The 17,500-nt window shown below is 38.3% G+C and overlaps 1 protein-coding gene across 2 annotated transcripts in view; it reads right to left on the bottom strand.

The window, feature by feature from the left end:
* The window catches only part of LOC115225283 (E3 ubiquitin-protein ligase MIB1-like), an 85,731-nt gene that overhangs the window by 33,487 nt on the left and 34,744 nt on the right, over window positions 1-17,500 (bottom strand). For both annotated transcript variants that reach the window (XM_029796221.2, XM_036514406.1), the window contains exons 3-5: window positions 12,949-13,034; window positions 9,292-9,446; window positions 1,967-2,129 (exon numbers count right to left, since the gene is read on the bottom strand). In XM_029796221.2, the coding sequence (XP_029652081.1) occupies window positions 1,967-2,129; window positions 9,292-9,446; window positions 12,949-13,032 (402 nt within the window). In that variant the 5' untranslated portion in view covers window positions 13,033-13,034. The remainder of the gene's footprint in view (window positions 1-1,966; window positions 2,130-9,291; window positions 9,447-12,948; window positions 13,035-17,500) is intronic.

Raw genomic sequence — 17,500 nt, 5'->3', positions numbered from 1 at the left:
GAGCATCGCCTTTAGTCGAGCAAATCGACCCCGGGACTTATTGTTTGTAAGCGCAGTACTTATTCTATCAGTCTCTTTTGCCGAACCGCTAAGTAACGGGGACGTAAACACACCAGCATCGGTTGTCAAGCAATGCTAGGGGGACAAACACACACATACATATACATATACACGACAGGCTTCTTTCAGTTTCCGTCTACCAAATCCACTCACAAGGCTTTGGTCGGCCCGAGGCTATAGTAGAAGACACTTGCCCAATGTGCCACGCAGTGAGACTGAACCCGGAACCATGCGGTTGGTAAACAAGCTACTTACCACACAACCACTCCTGCGCTATATATATACGAAAAGTCAACGAAAATGCACATTTCAAATAAAAAAAAGACTGTTTATAACGGGAAACGACAAATATATACATATATATACATACATATTTTGGTTAATATAACCCAATTTCATTCAGGTCTACTCGGGCCACATTTTATAACATGAGTGTCCTAGAGGTCATGCCTTTCATTTGAGGAAAAAATAGTTGCCATGCAAACTCGCCAGCACTTTTAACATGGGTGTGCATATTTTCAGCTCAATCGACCACATAATGCACACATTATATATATATATATATATATATTATATATTATATATATATAGGATGTTTACATACACATAAGAGAATAGGGTGTACGTACGCTGTAATATATATATATATATATTATATATATATATATGTATATATTTGTCGTTACCTGTTATAAATAGCCTTTTTTATTTGCAATGTGCATTTTCGTTGATTTTTCATATTTTACCTTTACATTTCCACGTGTATTTTATATTTTCTTTTCGTAACATATTTCTACTATATATATATATATATATATATATTGGTCAGTCAATGGAAGGACTTCACTACCTCATATGTTCTTAAAATTTAAATCCACATCTTTGTCTATATATCTACCTTCTCTATAATGTTGCCACTTGATTTGAAAATGTTTGTATTAATGGAAAACCTCAATAATTGGCTGATGAGTACTCAGCATCTTAAATCTGTTGTAATACTTACAACATTTAATAAAATGATGCAGTAAGAAACGATTGTACCAAATTACCGGAGTCATTCTTGTTGTTTATTTTGATTATATATATATATATATATATATATATATAGTTAGAGATTACGAAAAAAACAAAAGACGAAGACAGGTGGTGTAGAAAACAAACAGATGTATTAGTATAACGCTCAGGAATAGAAAAAAGTCTTTTACGTTTCGAGCCTACACTCTTCTACGCAAAGAGACACAGAAAAAACAAGGAGAGAAAAAATGTGTGTAGTAGCTAACGATCTATCATGGCGACTATATATATATGTATATATATATATAGTATATATATATATATATATATATATATATATATAGGGAGAGTTTACGAAAAAAACAAAAGACGAAGACAGGTGATGTACAAAACAAATAGTTGTATTAGTATAACGCTCAGGAATAGAAAATGTCTTTTATATTTCGAGCCTACGCCCTCTTCAGAAAGGGACACAGAAAAAAAAACAAGGAGAGAAACAAAGAGAGAAAAAATATGTGTAGTGGCTAACGATCTATCACGGCTATATATATATATATATATTATATATATATATATATATATATAAGGCATATATATATATTATATATATGCATATATATATATATATATATATATATATATATATATATTAAATTGGGAGAGTTTACGAAAAAAACAAAAGACGAAGACAGGTGGTGTACAAAACAACAGATGTATTAATAAAACGCTCAGGAATAGAAAAAGGCTTTTACGTTTCGAGCCTACGCTCTTCTACAGAAAGGAACACAGAAAAAAACAAGGAGAGAAGAAATGTAGTAGTGGCTATATATATATATATATATATATATATACATGAATACACACGTACATATACACACATATCGTGACTAACCTCAAGCACACTCTCTCCTTTTGTCTGTAATAACGTTGCCACAATATCTTTGCATTCTTTCCCCCTCCACGCTGCCAAATGGAGAGGAGTGTCACCATATCTGTCCTTCACGTTCACGTCACTCCCGCGGGATTTTAAGATCGTCACAGCTTGAAGTTGACGCCTGAAAGTAAAAGACAGAAACGTGAGAGACATCGACATGGTACGTTTACTTCAGATATACAATTATTCCCAAGTCAAAAATTAAGCCATTTAAAATACATACATATATACATATGTATAATCAGCTGAAATTGCTAGGATGACCCGGTTCCTGACTGAAGATTAGAGGCTTCGAATGACCCGTCCGTTTTTTGTGTCGTCTCTTTGTGTGTTTTGCGTTCTTGTCCCATTTTGTATTTCTATATATAATTTTTATACATACATACATATATATATATATATATATATATATATATATATGAATATACGTGCATTTTTTTCTCTGGCTTCAGCCCAGAGCTGCGGCCATGCTGATGCACTGCCGTTTTGTGCTACACTGATATTGCGAAGAACCTCGTCTAATATGTGGCACTTGGTGAAGAATGGAGTTTGATATAGCTACTCTCATTTGTACCTCTTGCCATGAGGTAGGTTCATCTGGGACTCTCGACAGGAAGAGGTCCAGCTTTGATTTAAAAACCGCTACATCTACTTTGTGCAAGTTCTTCAGACTCTTTGGGAGAATATTAAAAAGCTGTGGGCCCTTGAAACCCAGGCTGTTGCAGAAGCTGGTCCTGAAGCGTGATGGCATTGCTGGGATCTTTGGCACTATGCAGTGTCGTCCCGTTCTAGCATTGGTGTAGCTTACAATGCCAAAATTTGGCACAATTCTTCCAGGATCTTCCAGACATATATTACTGCATACCTCTCCGTCTTCTCTCCAGGGAGTAGAGTCTTAGCTGTTTCAACCTTTCCCAGTAGCTGAGCTGTTGCAAAGAGACGATCTTCTTTGTGAATCTTCTCTGGATTGCTTCAAAGTCCGCTGTTAATTTTACACTGGTGGGTGACCATCGCTGTGAGCAGTAATCCAGGCGGCTGAGGACGAATGTCCACCAGAGGACCATCATGGTTTCCTTATCTCTGGTTCTGAATGTTCTTAGGATCCACCAAGCCAGTCGTCTGCACTTTGTCGCCATCCTGGCAATGTCTATATATATGTACATATTATATTATATATGTATATATTTATTATATCTATATATATATATATATATATATATATATATATATATATATATAATATATATATATAATATATATATAATATATATAATATTATATATATATATATTTATATACATATATATACATATATACGTATATATACATATATAATATTTGTTTTATTTATATTTCCTGAGCGCGCCATACTAATACAATTGTTCGTTTGTTTCCACCTGCCTTCGTCTTTTGTCTATTTTCATAAAGCTTCCCGTTATATATATATATCCTCTTTTACTCTTTTACTTGTCTAGGTGATTTGACAGCAGCAACGCCTTTGGTCGACAAATCGACCTCAAGAGTTATTCTTTGTAAGCTTTTTTATCGGTATCTTTTGCCAAACGGCTAAGTTACGGGACGTAAACACCGGTTGTCAACTGATGTTGGGGTGACAGACACAAAACACACACACAGACACCACACACACACATATATTATATTATATATTATATATTATATATATATATATATATATATATATATATCAGTCAATATCAGGGTAGCAAAAAATTCAAGAGAATTTTCGTCACCATCGGTCCAGTGAGAAAGAAAAAATAGTCAACAGACTATATAATATACATTCAACAATATTAAGGAATGGCCTTGATAGGCCATTCGACCCACTAGAAAGAGCAGCTAAACTCAAAACCGCTAAATAGTAGTAGTAATCAGAAATCAAGGAAAAAAAAACATTTACCCTTATCATCTTTGGACTATGCATAGTTTCGACATACATATTGGCAAACCGATTTAATTAAATTAAATTAAATCTATTTGCCACTGGCCTGTCTCGTCAGCAAAGAAGCCAGGGAAATATATATCCACGAGGCGACAGCATCGACGCCTCGAGAATATATATTCTAAATTTTCAAAATCTACCGTCACCGCGCCAGCTTCTCAGCAGCAAATATAAACTGCTGATTTAACTTCAGAATTAGCCAAAAAATCATTAATTAATCAATATCAGGGTAGCAAAAAAATTCAAGAGAAGTTTTTTGCCACCAGCGGTCCAGTGAGAAAGAAAAAATAGTCAACAGACTATATAATATACATTCAACAATAAGGGTAAATGTTTTTATTTTCCTTTGGTTTCTGAATTACAACTATTTAGCGGTTTGAGTTTAGCTGCTCTTTCTAGTGGGTCGAATGGCCTATCAAGGCCATTCCTTAATATTGTTGAATGTATATTATATAGTCTGTTGATCTCACGTAAAATCGATATTTTTCATTCGATTTCGTATACACTTGGCAAATACATCACTTACGTTTCGCAAATGGCTCTACACCATTTAGATTTTTCTTTTATGGGGTGTTATGGAGAAATGAGGCTTCTAAAGCCGAAAGGTTTAACCCTAGGTCAAACTCGTTTTAGCGGTCCTTTGATGGGGGGACAGTCCTGTTCTATGTCTGTTGTTGTTGTTGTTGGCATCCTTTTTGTCTCGGGAGACAATGGAGTTGCGCATGAAGTAGTCTAGTCCGGCTTTTATATTTCATGTCCTGATACATTTCCTGCTGTGACTGTGTAGTCCTATCCTGGACAAACACTCCCTTTGGCAGGTACTGCAAATGTAGCGAAGACTGTTCCTGGCTGGTTGTAGAGCCATAGTTTCTTGTTGACGTCTTTTTTTGTCTTTCTATTTCTCCTCTCTCTCTCTCTCTGTCATGTCTAAAGCAATATTTTAGTTGTACGCTTTGCGAACATTGATTGTCTCCCTTACACCGTACGTAAAAGTCAGAAATTGATTGTCTCCCTTACACAGCAATCATCAAAAATGTTTGCTTTTCTTTATGACTTTCATTGAAAAAAGCTGTGTCGGATATTACGAGAAAAATAAGGACATGATACAAAATGCTTCAAGTAAGATATAAGATCTCTAATGCCTACTGCAATGGCGATCTCATTTCAAGGACATTCATTTATTACTAGCAGCCAAATTTGCGTTCAAAACAATTTAGTCATTATCTAATTTTCTTAGTGGATGGAAGCACTCCGTCGGTTACGACGACGAGGGTTCCGGTTGATCCGAATCAACGGAACAGCCTGCTCGTGAAATTAACGTGTAAGTGGCTGAGCACTCCACAGACACGTGCACCCTTAACGTAGTTCTCAGGGATATTCAGCGTGACACAGAGAGTGACAAGGCCGGTCCCTTGAAATACAGGTACAACAGAAACAGGAAGTAAGAGTGAGAGAAAGTTGTGGTGAAAGAGTACAGCAGGGATCACCACCATCCCCTGCCGGAGCCTCGTGGAGCTTTAGGTGTTTTCGCTCAATAAACACTCACAATGTCCGGTCTGGGAATCGAAACCGCGATCCTACGACCGCGAGTCCGCTGCCCTAACCACTGGGCCATTGCGCCTCCACAATTTTCTTAGTACCACATTTATAAACTGCCAAAGCAATTGGTGTGGAGGCGCGTGGCTTAGTGGTTAGGGTGTCAGCATCATAATCGTAAGATTGTGGTTTCGATTCCTGGACCGGGCGATGCGTTGTATTCTTGAGCAAAACACTTCATTTCACGTTGCTCCAGTCCACTCAGCTGGCAAAAATGAGTAACGCTGCGATGGAATGGTGTCCCGTCCTGCTGGGGAACACATACGCCATAGAAACCGGGAAACCGGGCCCATGAGCCTGGCTAGGCTTTAAAAGGGCGCATTTATTTATTATTTAAAGAAATTGGTAATTAAACATTTTACGCTTATCAATTTGAAACGACTTTTAACTGTTGGCTAATTTAATATAAACTGATAATAAATTTCACCATCCAAAGGATGGGCGCATTTACTAGTGTGTGTGTGTGTAAACATAATTGCAGCGTGGAAGGTGTTTATAAGCCATTTAAAAACACACAGAAAACCGTTAGATTCACTTCAATATTCAAATTTAATTTGTGTCAAAATATTTCCGTCCGTTTGAAACCGCGACCTCTCCACTGACAAAACTCCATGCTGTATGATATATATTTATATAAAATACCCTTTATTGAAATAAAAAGTTTCCCCCAAATTAAACATATCTTTATATATAAATGTGAGGTTCTGTGCTGTCTGTCTCCTATGATTTAGATTCCTAACTACTCCCACATTTTGCGGTGCAGTGTAACCAAAACCGGGTATCTTATAGTCGTGATTGATATCGAGCTCTTCTGGGTATTAGCGCGCGTCTACGATGAGTCTACGATTTAAAAAAAAAATTACCATAATTTTTTTCCATTTTAATGCATTTTTTCGCTATTATATAAGGGAAGTAACTCTCTAAAAATGTCTACGATGAGTCAACGATTTTAAAAAAATTACCATAAATTTTTTTCCATTTTAATGCATTTTTTCGCTATTATATAAGGGAAGTAACTCTCTAAAAATGTCTACGATGGAGTCAACGATTTAAAAAAAAATTACCATCATTTTTTCCCATTTTTAATGCATTTTTTCGCTATTATATAAGGGAAGTAACTCTCTAAAAATGTCTACGATGGAGTCAACGATTTTTAAAAAAAATTACCATCATTTTTTCCCATTTTTAATGCATTTTTTCGCTATTATATAAGGGAAGTAACTCTCTAAAAATGTCTACGATGGAGTCAACGATTTTTAAAAAAAATTACCATCATTTTTTTTCATTTTTAATGCATTTTTTTTGCTATGTTTTGGCTATAACTCTCTAAAAATGTTTATATAGTTATTTCCCTTACAAACCCGAGCAACGCCGGGCGATACTGCTAGTTTATTATACAAACATGCGCACACATATAATAGATACGATTCACCCAAACACTCTGAAAATGCAATAAATGTCTTCAGTGTTGGATGAATGGCTTTTGATATCTTATGTCGCTAAAGTGTGGAAAGTATGGGTTTTCCTTCCATTATTTTTTTATTTATTTATTTATTTATTTATTTTTTTTTGAATGATGATACTCTTTTACTCTTTACTCTTTTACTCGTTTCAGTCACTTGACTACGGCCATGCTGGAGCACCGCCTTTTTTTAGTCGAGCAAATCGACCCCGGGACTCATTCTTTTGTAAGCCCAGTACTTATTCTATCGGTCTCTTTTTGCCGAACCGCTAAGTGACGGGGACGTAAACACACCAGCATCGGTTGTCAAGCGATGTTGGATGGCACAAACACAGACACACAAACATACACGCACACATACATATACATATATATGACGGGCTTCTTTCAGTTTCCGTCTACCAAATCCACACATAAGGCTTTGGTCGGCCCGAGGCTATAGTAGAAGACACTTACCCAAGGTGCCATGCAGTGGGACTGAACCCAGAACCATGTGGTTGGTAAACAAGCTACTTACCACACAGCCACTCCTGCGCTGTAGATTTTTCTAAAAGACCACCTTTATGAAATATCACAGTAGAGAATGTGGCCCTCCTAAGCACGGGGCCCTCTTCGGCGTGAGGCCCGATTGGGAGAAATTGGTCCAATCGGCTTAAGGCCGGCCCTGGTCGTATATTTATTTCTTTATTGTCACAGGCGGCTAAATATAGAGGGGACAAACAAAAACAGACAAACGGATTAAGTCGATTATATCGACCCCCAGTGCGTAACTGGTACTTATTTAATCGACCCCGGAAGGATGAAAGGCAAAGTCGACCTCGGTGGAATTTGAACTCAGAACGTAGCAGCAGACGAAATACTGCTAAGTGCTTCGCCTAGCGTCCTAACGTTTCTTATTTTTTTACTACCCACAAGGGGCTAAACACAGAGGGGACAAACAAGGACAGACAAACGGATTAAGTCGATTACCTCGACACCAGTGCGTAACTGGTACTTATTTAATCGACCACGAAACGATGAAAGGCAAAGTCGACCTCGGATGAAATACCTATTTCTTTACTACCCACAAGGGGCTAAACACAGAGGGGACAAACAAGGACAAACGGATTAAGTCGATTACATCGACCCCAGTGCGTAACTGCTACTTATTTAATCTACCCCGGAAGGATGAAAGGCAAAATCGACCTCGGCGGAATTTGAACTCAGAACGTAGCGGCAGACGAAATATCGCTTAGCATTTCGCCCGGTGTGCTAATGTTTCTGCCATCTCGCCACCTTCGACTACTGCTATGTTGTCATCAGGTCACACTGCCACAACTATGGCATCTTTGGATATTTAAGCTGTCTGGAATTGGAAGAAATTTAGAAACAAAACAGGCGCAGGAGTAGCTGTGTGGTAAGTAGCTTGTCTGCCAACCACATGGTTCCGGGTTCAGTCCCACTGCGTGGCACCTTGGGCATGTGTCTTCTACTATAGCCTCGCGCCGACCAATGCCTTGTGAGTGGATTTGGTAGACGGAAACTGATAGAAGCCTGTCGTATATATGTATATGTATGTGTATATATTTGTGTGTTTGTGTTTGTACCCCTAGCATTGCTTGACAACCGATGCTGGTTTGTTTACGTTCCTGTCACTTAGAAACTGAAAGAAGCCCATCGTATATATGTATATATATATATATATATATATGTAGGTCCCGGGTTGAGTCGGGGTTAACCACAGTAAATAAGGTACTCAATACATAGCAGAGTAAATTAATTTATTATATAGAAGGAGCTTCTACAGGACTAGAACTGTTTCATTCAAAAGAAATCATCAGGAAGCTCTGATGATTTCTTTTGAATGAAACAGTTCTAGTCCTGTAGAAGCTCCTTCTATATATATATATATATATATATATATATATATATATATATATATTATATATATATATATATAATATGTATATATATTATATATATATGTATATATATATTATATAGATATATATATATATGCGTGCGTGTATGTGTTTGTGTGTCTGTGTTTGTCTCCCTAGAATTGCTTGACAACCGATGCTGGTGTGTTTACGTCCCCCGTCACTTAGCGGTTCGGCAAAAAGAGACCGATAGAATAAGTACTGGGCTTACAAAAGAATAAGTCCCGGGGTCGATTTGCTCGACTAAAAGGCGGTGCTCCAGCATGGCCGCAGTCAAATGACTGAAACATGTAAAAGAGTAAAAGAGTAAAAGAGATCTGAAGATTTTAGTGAACTCTGAACTTACCCAGAGACAGCATAATGCAAAGCTGTGCGGCGATATATGTTGTCTCGCGTGTCCAGATGAGCTCCAGAATCTATCAATAAGTTTATCAGGTCTGTGTAGCCCCATTTACAGGCAGTCATGAGGCAGGTTTTGCCATCTGAGTCAGTTTGGTTTATCTGAAGGGAAGACAGTAACGACATTTGAAATAAATCAAAGGAGACCGACACACAGACAAAACGTAAGGGAGATGCATAAATGGGAAAAGAGGGAAAAGAAAAAGAAAGACAGACAAGAAACATGAACAACACACACATACTAACATATATATATAATTATATATTCTTTACTCTTTTACTTGTTTCAGTCATTTGACTGCGGCCATGCTGGAGCACCGCCTTTAGTCGAGCAAATCGACCCCGGGACTTATTCTTTGTAAGCCCAGTACTTATTCTATCGGTCTCTTTCGTCGAACCGCGAAGTGACGGGGACATAAACACACCAGCATTGGTTGTCAATGCTAGGGGGACAGACACAGAAACACAAACATATACACACGCCCCAGCATGGCCACAGCTCGTGAGCTGAAACTAGAATCAATCAATCATATATATATATATATATATATATATACATATATACGACAGGCTTCTTTCAGTTTCCGTTCCACCAAATCCACTCACAAGGCATTGGTCGACCCGGGGCTATAGCAGAAGACACTTGCCCAAGATGCCACGCAGTGGGACTGAACCCGGAACCATGTGGTTGGTTAGCAAGCTACTTACCACACAGCCACTCCTGCGCCTAAATATATATATATTGTTTTTTAATTGTATTTTGTATTTATATTCGTGTAACATCGTCTGTTTTTCCGTCCTTGTTTTTGTATACATTCGATGCTTTTTTCCAAGGAATCTAATGCTTTTAGCTTAGTTTTTCCTTGTGGCTGGCCAGATTGGACCAATCTCAAGATTAATCAGCCGAAATTGCGAGGATGATCCGGTTCTTGACTGAGGATAAAAAGCTTTGAATGACCCGTCATTGTTTTTTTTTTTGTAACGTCTGTCTGGATGTTTTGTTGTCCCTTTTTGTATCACCTAGTTGTCCGGATGTTTTGCGTGCTTGTCCCATTTTGTATTATATATATATATCATCATCGTCATCATCATCATCATCATTTTACTTCCGCATCCCACGTTGGCATAGATTGTAGGAGAGTTCAAGGTTTCAAATGAGTTATTCAAAGTTATTGACCTCCCAAGTGATTGAGAGACCCCTATCATTGTCTCCCTCTCTCTCTCCTTTTTCTTTCTCTCTCTGTATATGTATATATATATATATATGTATATATATATGCATATGTATATATATATGTATGTGTGTGTGTGTATGTGTGTGTGTATATATATATATATATATATATATATATATATATACCGGAGTAAATACATAAATGTGAAACAAGGTGGAAAAAAGAGTACTCAAATACCAGTGGTAGAGTAATATGCTTTATTTAAAGCAGCAGAAAATTCAACAAAACCTGTTACTCTGAGTTTCCCGTTGCAAAAAAAAAACTGTCCGATGAACAGCAACGGGAAACTCAGAGTAACAGGTTTTGTTGAATTTTCTGCTGCTTTAAATAAAGCATATTACTCTACCACTGGTAATTGAGTACTCTTTTTTCCACCTTGTTTCACATTTATGTGTTTACTCCGGTATGTATATATATATATATATATATATACACACACACATACACCCACACACACATACACACATATATATATATATATAGCAAAAACTGTCCGATGAATGGGAACGTGAAACACAGAGTAACAGGTTTTGTTGAATTTTCTGCTGCTTTAAATAAAGTATATATGTATATATATATATATATATATATATATATATATATATATATATATATATAATTAGGATAAAGTCATTAATTAGTGATTTATCAGTGGCCAGCGTACCAACAAGACCATATTGGTTAATTTGTATTCAAAGTATAATCATAAAAATTACAATTATAATAAAGGGTACTGAAGGGACAGCGCCTGTACGCTAGAAATAGACGTTAAACAACTACAAACCACTTCAGTTATTACTCCGTTTAACATAAGGAAAATGCGAAGAAAATAGACAGAGAGGATTTATAAAAATATTGTGGACCTATTTAATGTTATTTCAATTAATATCAGGTAAGATTTAATTAAGCTCTGGGTCCTAGTAATGAAATGGGTGACTATTTACCTCATCCATACAATAAGTAAATATTTGATGCATCACCGCTTCAACCTTTAATACATGGCTTCAGACAAACTCAGGTACACATTCTTCGTGTTTCATATTTTACTCTTTTACTTGTTTCAGTAATTTGACTGCGGCCATGCTGGAGCACCGCCTTTAGTCGAGCAAATCGACCCCGGAACTTATTCTTTGAAAGCCCAGTACTTATTCTATCGGTCTCTTTTGCCGAACCGCTAAGTAACAGGGACGTTAACATACCAGCATCGGTTGTCAAGCAATGCTAGGGGGACAAACACAGACACACAAACACACACACATACATACATATATATATACGACAGGCTTCTTTCAGTTTCCGTCTGCCAAATCCACTCACAAGGCATTGGTCGACCTGGGGCTATAGTAGAAGACACTTGCCCAAGGTGCCACGCAGTGGGACTGAACCCGGAACCATGTGGTTGGTAAACAAGCTACTCCTGTGCCTAACTTATAATATTTCAATTATGAAGTAAAAAGCTACAAACAACCACCATCTTTGTCCTTTTGGGTATCTTTCTCTATTCAATGAACACCAGTACAGTTTTATAAAGCCAGATCAAGTTGGGGCCTGATTCCTACGTGACACACCAGTATTTTCGTATGTTTGATAAACTCTGCAAAAGAATTGATGAGGCCCTTGACATCAGTAAAACCTTCAACTGTTTGTAGCAAAAGGACTTCTTGACAAAGTCACCATCCATCTACTAACTCCATCTTTCCCTCATCTCTTGGGTTGAATATTTCCTGTCAGAATACACCATTGCAGTGTGTGAGGATGGGTTTCTCTCTCACTCACATTCTCTTAATTCTAGCATGCTTCAAGGTTTGGTTAAATCTATATATATATAAAGCTGAAGTTGTCTGTGTATGGCAGGTTTGTTAGCCTTCAACTAACACTATCTCCTCCGAGTCCCTGCAGCGCAAGTTGACCAAAATTGAGAGTATGATAGAAGAAGCCTTGCTCTTCCTTCCGTAGAAGAAAAAATTCAAACCGGACCATGTTAACACCAAAAGTAATTTACATCAAGAAGGTGCTTTTTTCTATGAAAATCCCTATTTTTAACGATTTTTTGACTGATGTGTCGCCATTGTTCGGTGTATTTCTACCAGAAAAATGTTCACTTAAAGAGAATAACAAGCTACATAATGCAAAATTTTTACTATTCAAAAATTCCAATTCTAAAGGGTCAAAACAAACCTGAGCAACGCCGGGCGATACTGCTAGTCTATATATAAAAAGTGACAATGATGAGGATTAGAGGAAAGAGTTGAAGAAAGAAATGAAATATTATGGACAAATGTATGTGATTACTTCGGAACATTTCATATTGTGTATAAAATAAGAAACAAGCAATCAAATTTGAGAAGGAAATAAACAGAACAACTTACTTCATCTGGATGCTCAGTTATGAAGATTTTCACTGCTTCAATGTCACCAGAAAAAATTTTTTTCATGATCTCATTGATGTCCATGTCTTTTAAATAAAAGATATCAAAAGTAAGAAAGTAAAACAGGTTTAATAAAACTTAAACAACAATATACAAAAGGTTGATGGTTCTAAAATCTCTCTCTATATAAACGGCAGTTTGTCTGTCTGTGTTTCTGTGTGTCTGTCAGGTTGTACCCTCACCCTGACCACGGCTTTCAACCGATTCTGATGAAACTTGACACACACATAGCCCAATGTCATAATTCAAAACTGACACAGCGAAAATTTTGAAAAGTTCCCTCAGTTCTGAAAAAATCGATAAATTTGACATAGGGTTGAGAATCTAAGCTTTTTATATGCAACACATTTTCTGGGCTGTACGTGGGCTGTTCATGCGTTGGGAGGTGCAATGATGTTTTCATGTTTTCGCCCAAAGGGACAGCTAAGAACGTCGTATACACAGAAGTATTTGAGTGAAGAGAAGACATTGCAACCTACACATGCGCCTTCCTTCCCTAGAGGGAAAGGACTAGATTGGGATTAGTCGTTGCCTACTAGGGGCTCTTACATACCCGGGCAACGCCGGGCTGTGCTGCTAGTCTTGCATAAGATAACATTGATATTGGAAAATTCAATTTATCTAACGTGTTATTTAGAGCTGAATGTTCTTGAAATTAATAAACCTAACAACAGTCATTGTGTTGTGTCTATAGGTTAGCTTACAGTCTGACTCGTTACAATTAAACCCTCAATATTGGAGTATAAAGTCTATTAGTCAGCTAGGTGGTGACACTACATCTTGAGCTATAAATCTGTGGATCATTTCCCAGCAGGTGGAGATACTTTACATAAACAACAAATTGATTCTATAAAAAGAAGTTTATTTAGGAAAACTAATACAAGAATCAATAGAAAATAGACTTTGTAACCATCGTACAAACAATAACTCTGAGCACCTTTTCAAACTCCACCTGTCTAACACCCGTGGACATATTTACAAAGTCAGAAAACAGCACAGCTCCCATGACTTCAGGAAACATTTTTTCACGCTAAGAGCTGCTGAAGCATGGAACAAACTGCCGGCATCAGTTGTTAATTGTCGGAGCACTGCATCCTTCAAAACTTCCATGCTTCCTGAGATTCGCCAACACTACACCTGATCTTCTGCCCTCCATACACACGCTGAAGCATGGAACAAACTGCCGGCATCAGTTGTTAGTTGTCGGAGCACTGCATCCTTCAAAACTTCCATGCTTCCTGAGATTTGCCAACACTACACTTGATTTTCTCCCCTCCATACACACACAGGCATCTATCTGACTCATGCATTGTTCGCTTTCCAGACATTTTTACATTACTGCATGTACTTTATATGCACTTTCTGACAAGTTGTGGTGCACCTGAGCACTGTATACAATGATTTCATTATTATTATTAAAACCTTCTGTATTAATCTTTGATCTGATCTCATCTGTTTTGCTACTATTTCCATAGACACTATCAACAAGTGGCTACTTAATACAGTTCCATAATCTCTAATTATTCCATAATTTCTTAATAAATTTTCCCCCTCCACCACCACCCACACACTCAACATAAACAATGTAATTATTTTGATTTCTAGTACTCTCTTTACTCTCTTTTACTTGTTTCAGTCATTTGACTGCGGCCATGCTGGAGCACCGCCTTTAGTCAAGCAAATCGACCTCGGGACTTATTCTTTGTAAGCCCAGTACTTATTCTATCGGTCTCTTTTGCCGAACCGCTAGGTGACGGGGACGTAAACACACCAGCATCGATTGTCAGGCAATGCTAGGGGGACAAACACACACACACATACATCATCATCATCATCATTTAACGTCCGCTTTCCATGCTAGCATGGGTTGGACGGTTCAACTGGGGTCTGGGGAGCCCGAAGGCTGCACCAGGCCAGTCAGATCTGGCAGTGTTTCTACAGCTGGATGCCCTTCCTAATGCCAACCACTCCGAGAGTGTAGTGGGTGATTTTATGTGCCACCGACACAGGTGCCAGACGAGGCTGGCGAACGGCCACGCTCGGATGGTGTTTTTTATGTGCCACCGACACAGGTGCCAGACGAGGCTGGCAGACGGCCACGCTTGGATGGTGTTTTTTATGTGCCACCGACACAAGTGCCAGACGAGGCTAGCGAACGGCCACGATCGGATGGTGTTTGTTACGTGCCCACAGCACGGAGGCCAGTCGATGCGGTACTGGCTACGGCCACGTTCGGATGGTTTTCTTGTGTGCCACCGGCACTGGTACCACAAAGATACAAATTCCATTGATGTTCATCTATTTTGATTTGTTTTGATTTTGATATATATATATATACATATATACGACAGGCTTCTTTCAGTTTCCGTCTACCAAATCCACTCACAAGGCATTGGTCGGCCCGGGGCTATAGCAGAAGACACTTGCCCAAGATGCCATGCAGTGGGACTGAACCCGGAACCATGTGGGTGGTTAGCAAGCTACTTACCACACAGCCACTCCTGCGCCTATTGATGCAAATTTGCTAAAAACGGTTTATCCTTTATGTTGGAAAACTATATGGTCATCTACCTTTTTTAGTTTCAGTTCAGAGCTGTGGCCATGCTGGTGCACCGCCGTTTTGTGCTACACTGTTATTACTAGGAGCCTCCTTTAATATGTGGCACTTGGTGAAGAATGGAGTTTGATATAGCTACTCTCATTTGCACCTCTTGCCGCAAGGTAGGTTCATCTGGGACTCTCGACAGGAAGAGGTCCAGCTTTGATTTAAAAACCGCTACATCTATTTTGTGCAAGTTCCTCAGACTCTTTGGGAGAATATTAAAAAAACTGTGGGCCCTTGAAACCCAGGCTGTTGCAGTAACTGGTCCTGAAGCGTGATGGCATTGCTGGGACCTTTCTAGCATTGGTGTAGCTTACAATGCCAAAATTTGGCACAATTTCTTCCAGGATTTTCCAGACATATATTACTGCATACCTCTCCCGTCTTCTCTCCAGGGAGTAGAGTCTTAGCTTTTCATTGGTCGATTAAATGGAGCCATGCATGAAACGGTCCTAATGCATTGATAGCTGGACATCCTTGTTATTTATTTGCATTTTGTTCACCAAACTTCAAGCTCCGTGGACTATACCGAACTGGCTTGGTGCCTCAATTTAAGAAACTAATTCAACTGAATGTTATTTCTGTTTATAAATTGAAAAGGTTGCAAGATGCAACGAACATAGGCGCAGGAGTGGCTGTGTGGTAAGTAGCTTGCTAACCAACCACATGGTTCCGGGTTCAGTCCCAATGCGTGGCATCTTGGGCAAGTGTCTTCTGCTATGGCCCCGGGCCGACCAAAGCCTTGTGAGTGGATTTGGTAGACGGAAACTGAAAGAAGCCTGTCGTATATATGTATATATATATATATATATATATATATATATATATATATATATATATATATATGTGTGTGTGTGTTTGTGTGTCTGTGTTTGTCCCCTTAGCTGGTGTATTTACGTCCCCGTCACTTAGCGGTTCGGCAAAAAGAGACCGATAGAATAAGTACTGGGCTTACGAAGAATAAGTCCCGGGGTCGATTTGCTCGACTCAAGGCGGTGCTCCAGCATGGCCGCAGTCAAATGACTGAAACAAGTAATAGAGTAAAAGAGTAAGAGTAAACTCTTAGGAAAATAAAAATAGGAAATAAGTGGAAATTTTACCTGTGAGAGTGTTAAATTATAAGGCACAAAAAGAGAATGACCCTCCCCAGACACAACAAAAATGCTTCAGCACACGAACCCACATAAAGAATCTTGCAAACGAAATCCAAAAACGATATCATCATCATCATCATCATCATCGTTTAACGTCCGCTTTCCATGCTAGCATGGGTTGGACGGTTCAACTGGGGTCTGGCAAGCCCGAAGGCTGCACCAGGCCAATATATATATATATAAATTAGAAAAAAACACATTTTATCGATTCAAAATGAACAATTAAACTACACCATCTAGAAAATTACATATAAAAGAAATATTAAATATAAAATAGCAATAATATACCGATGATTAAGTAATGTGCAAAATAATAAAACGTATATATCTGGTAGAATAACAAATATTATAACAAAAATATATATAGGTGCAGGAGTGGCCGTGTGGTAAGTAGCTTGTTTACCAACCACATGGTTCCAGGTTCAGTCCCACTGCGTGGCACCTTGGGCAAGTGTCTTCTACTATAGCCTCGAGCCAACCAAAGCCTTGTGAGTGGATTTGGTAGACAGAAACTGTATATGTATATGTATATATATATATATATGCGTGTGTGTGTTTGTGTCTGTGATTGTCCTCCTTGCATTGCTTGACAACCGATGCTGGTGTGTTTATGTCCCCGTTACTTAGCGGTTCGGCAAAAGAGACCGATAGAATAAGTACTGGGCTTACAAAAGAATAAGTCCCGGGGTCGAGTTGCTCGATTAAAGGCGGTGCTCCAGCATGGCCGCAGTCAAAT

Source organism: Octopus sinensis, linkage group LG27, assembly GCF_006345805.1.
Source record: "Octopus sinensis linkage group LG27, ASM634580v1, whole genome shotgun sequence".
Classification (NCBI taxonomy): Eukaryota; Metazoa; Mollusca; class Cephalopoda; order Octopoda; family Octopodidae; genus Octopus; species Octopus sinensis.
The sequence above is the reverse complement of the archived record's forward strand: the minus strand, read 5'-3'. Positions and strand labels throughout refer to the sequence as shown.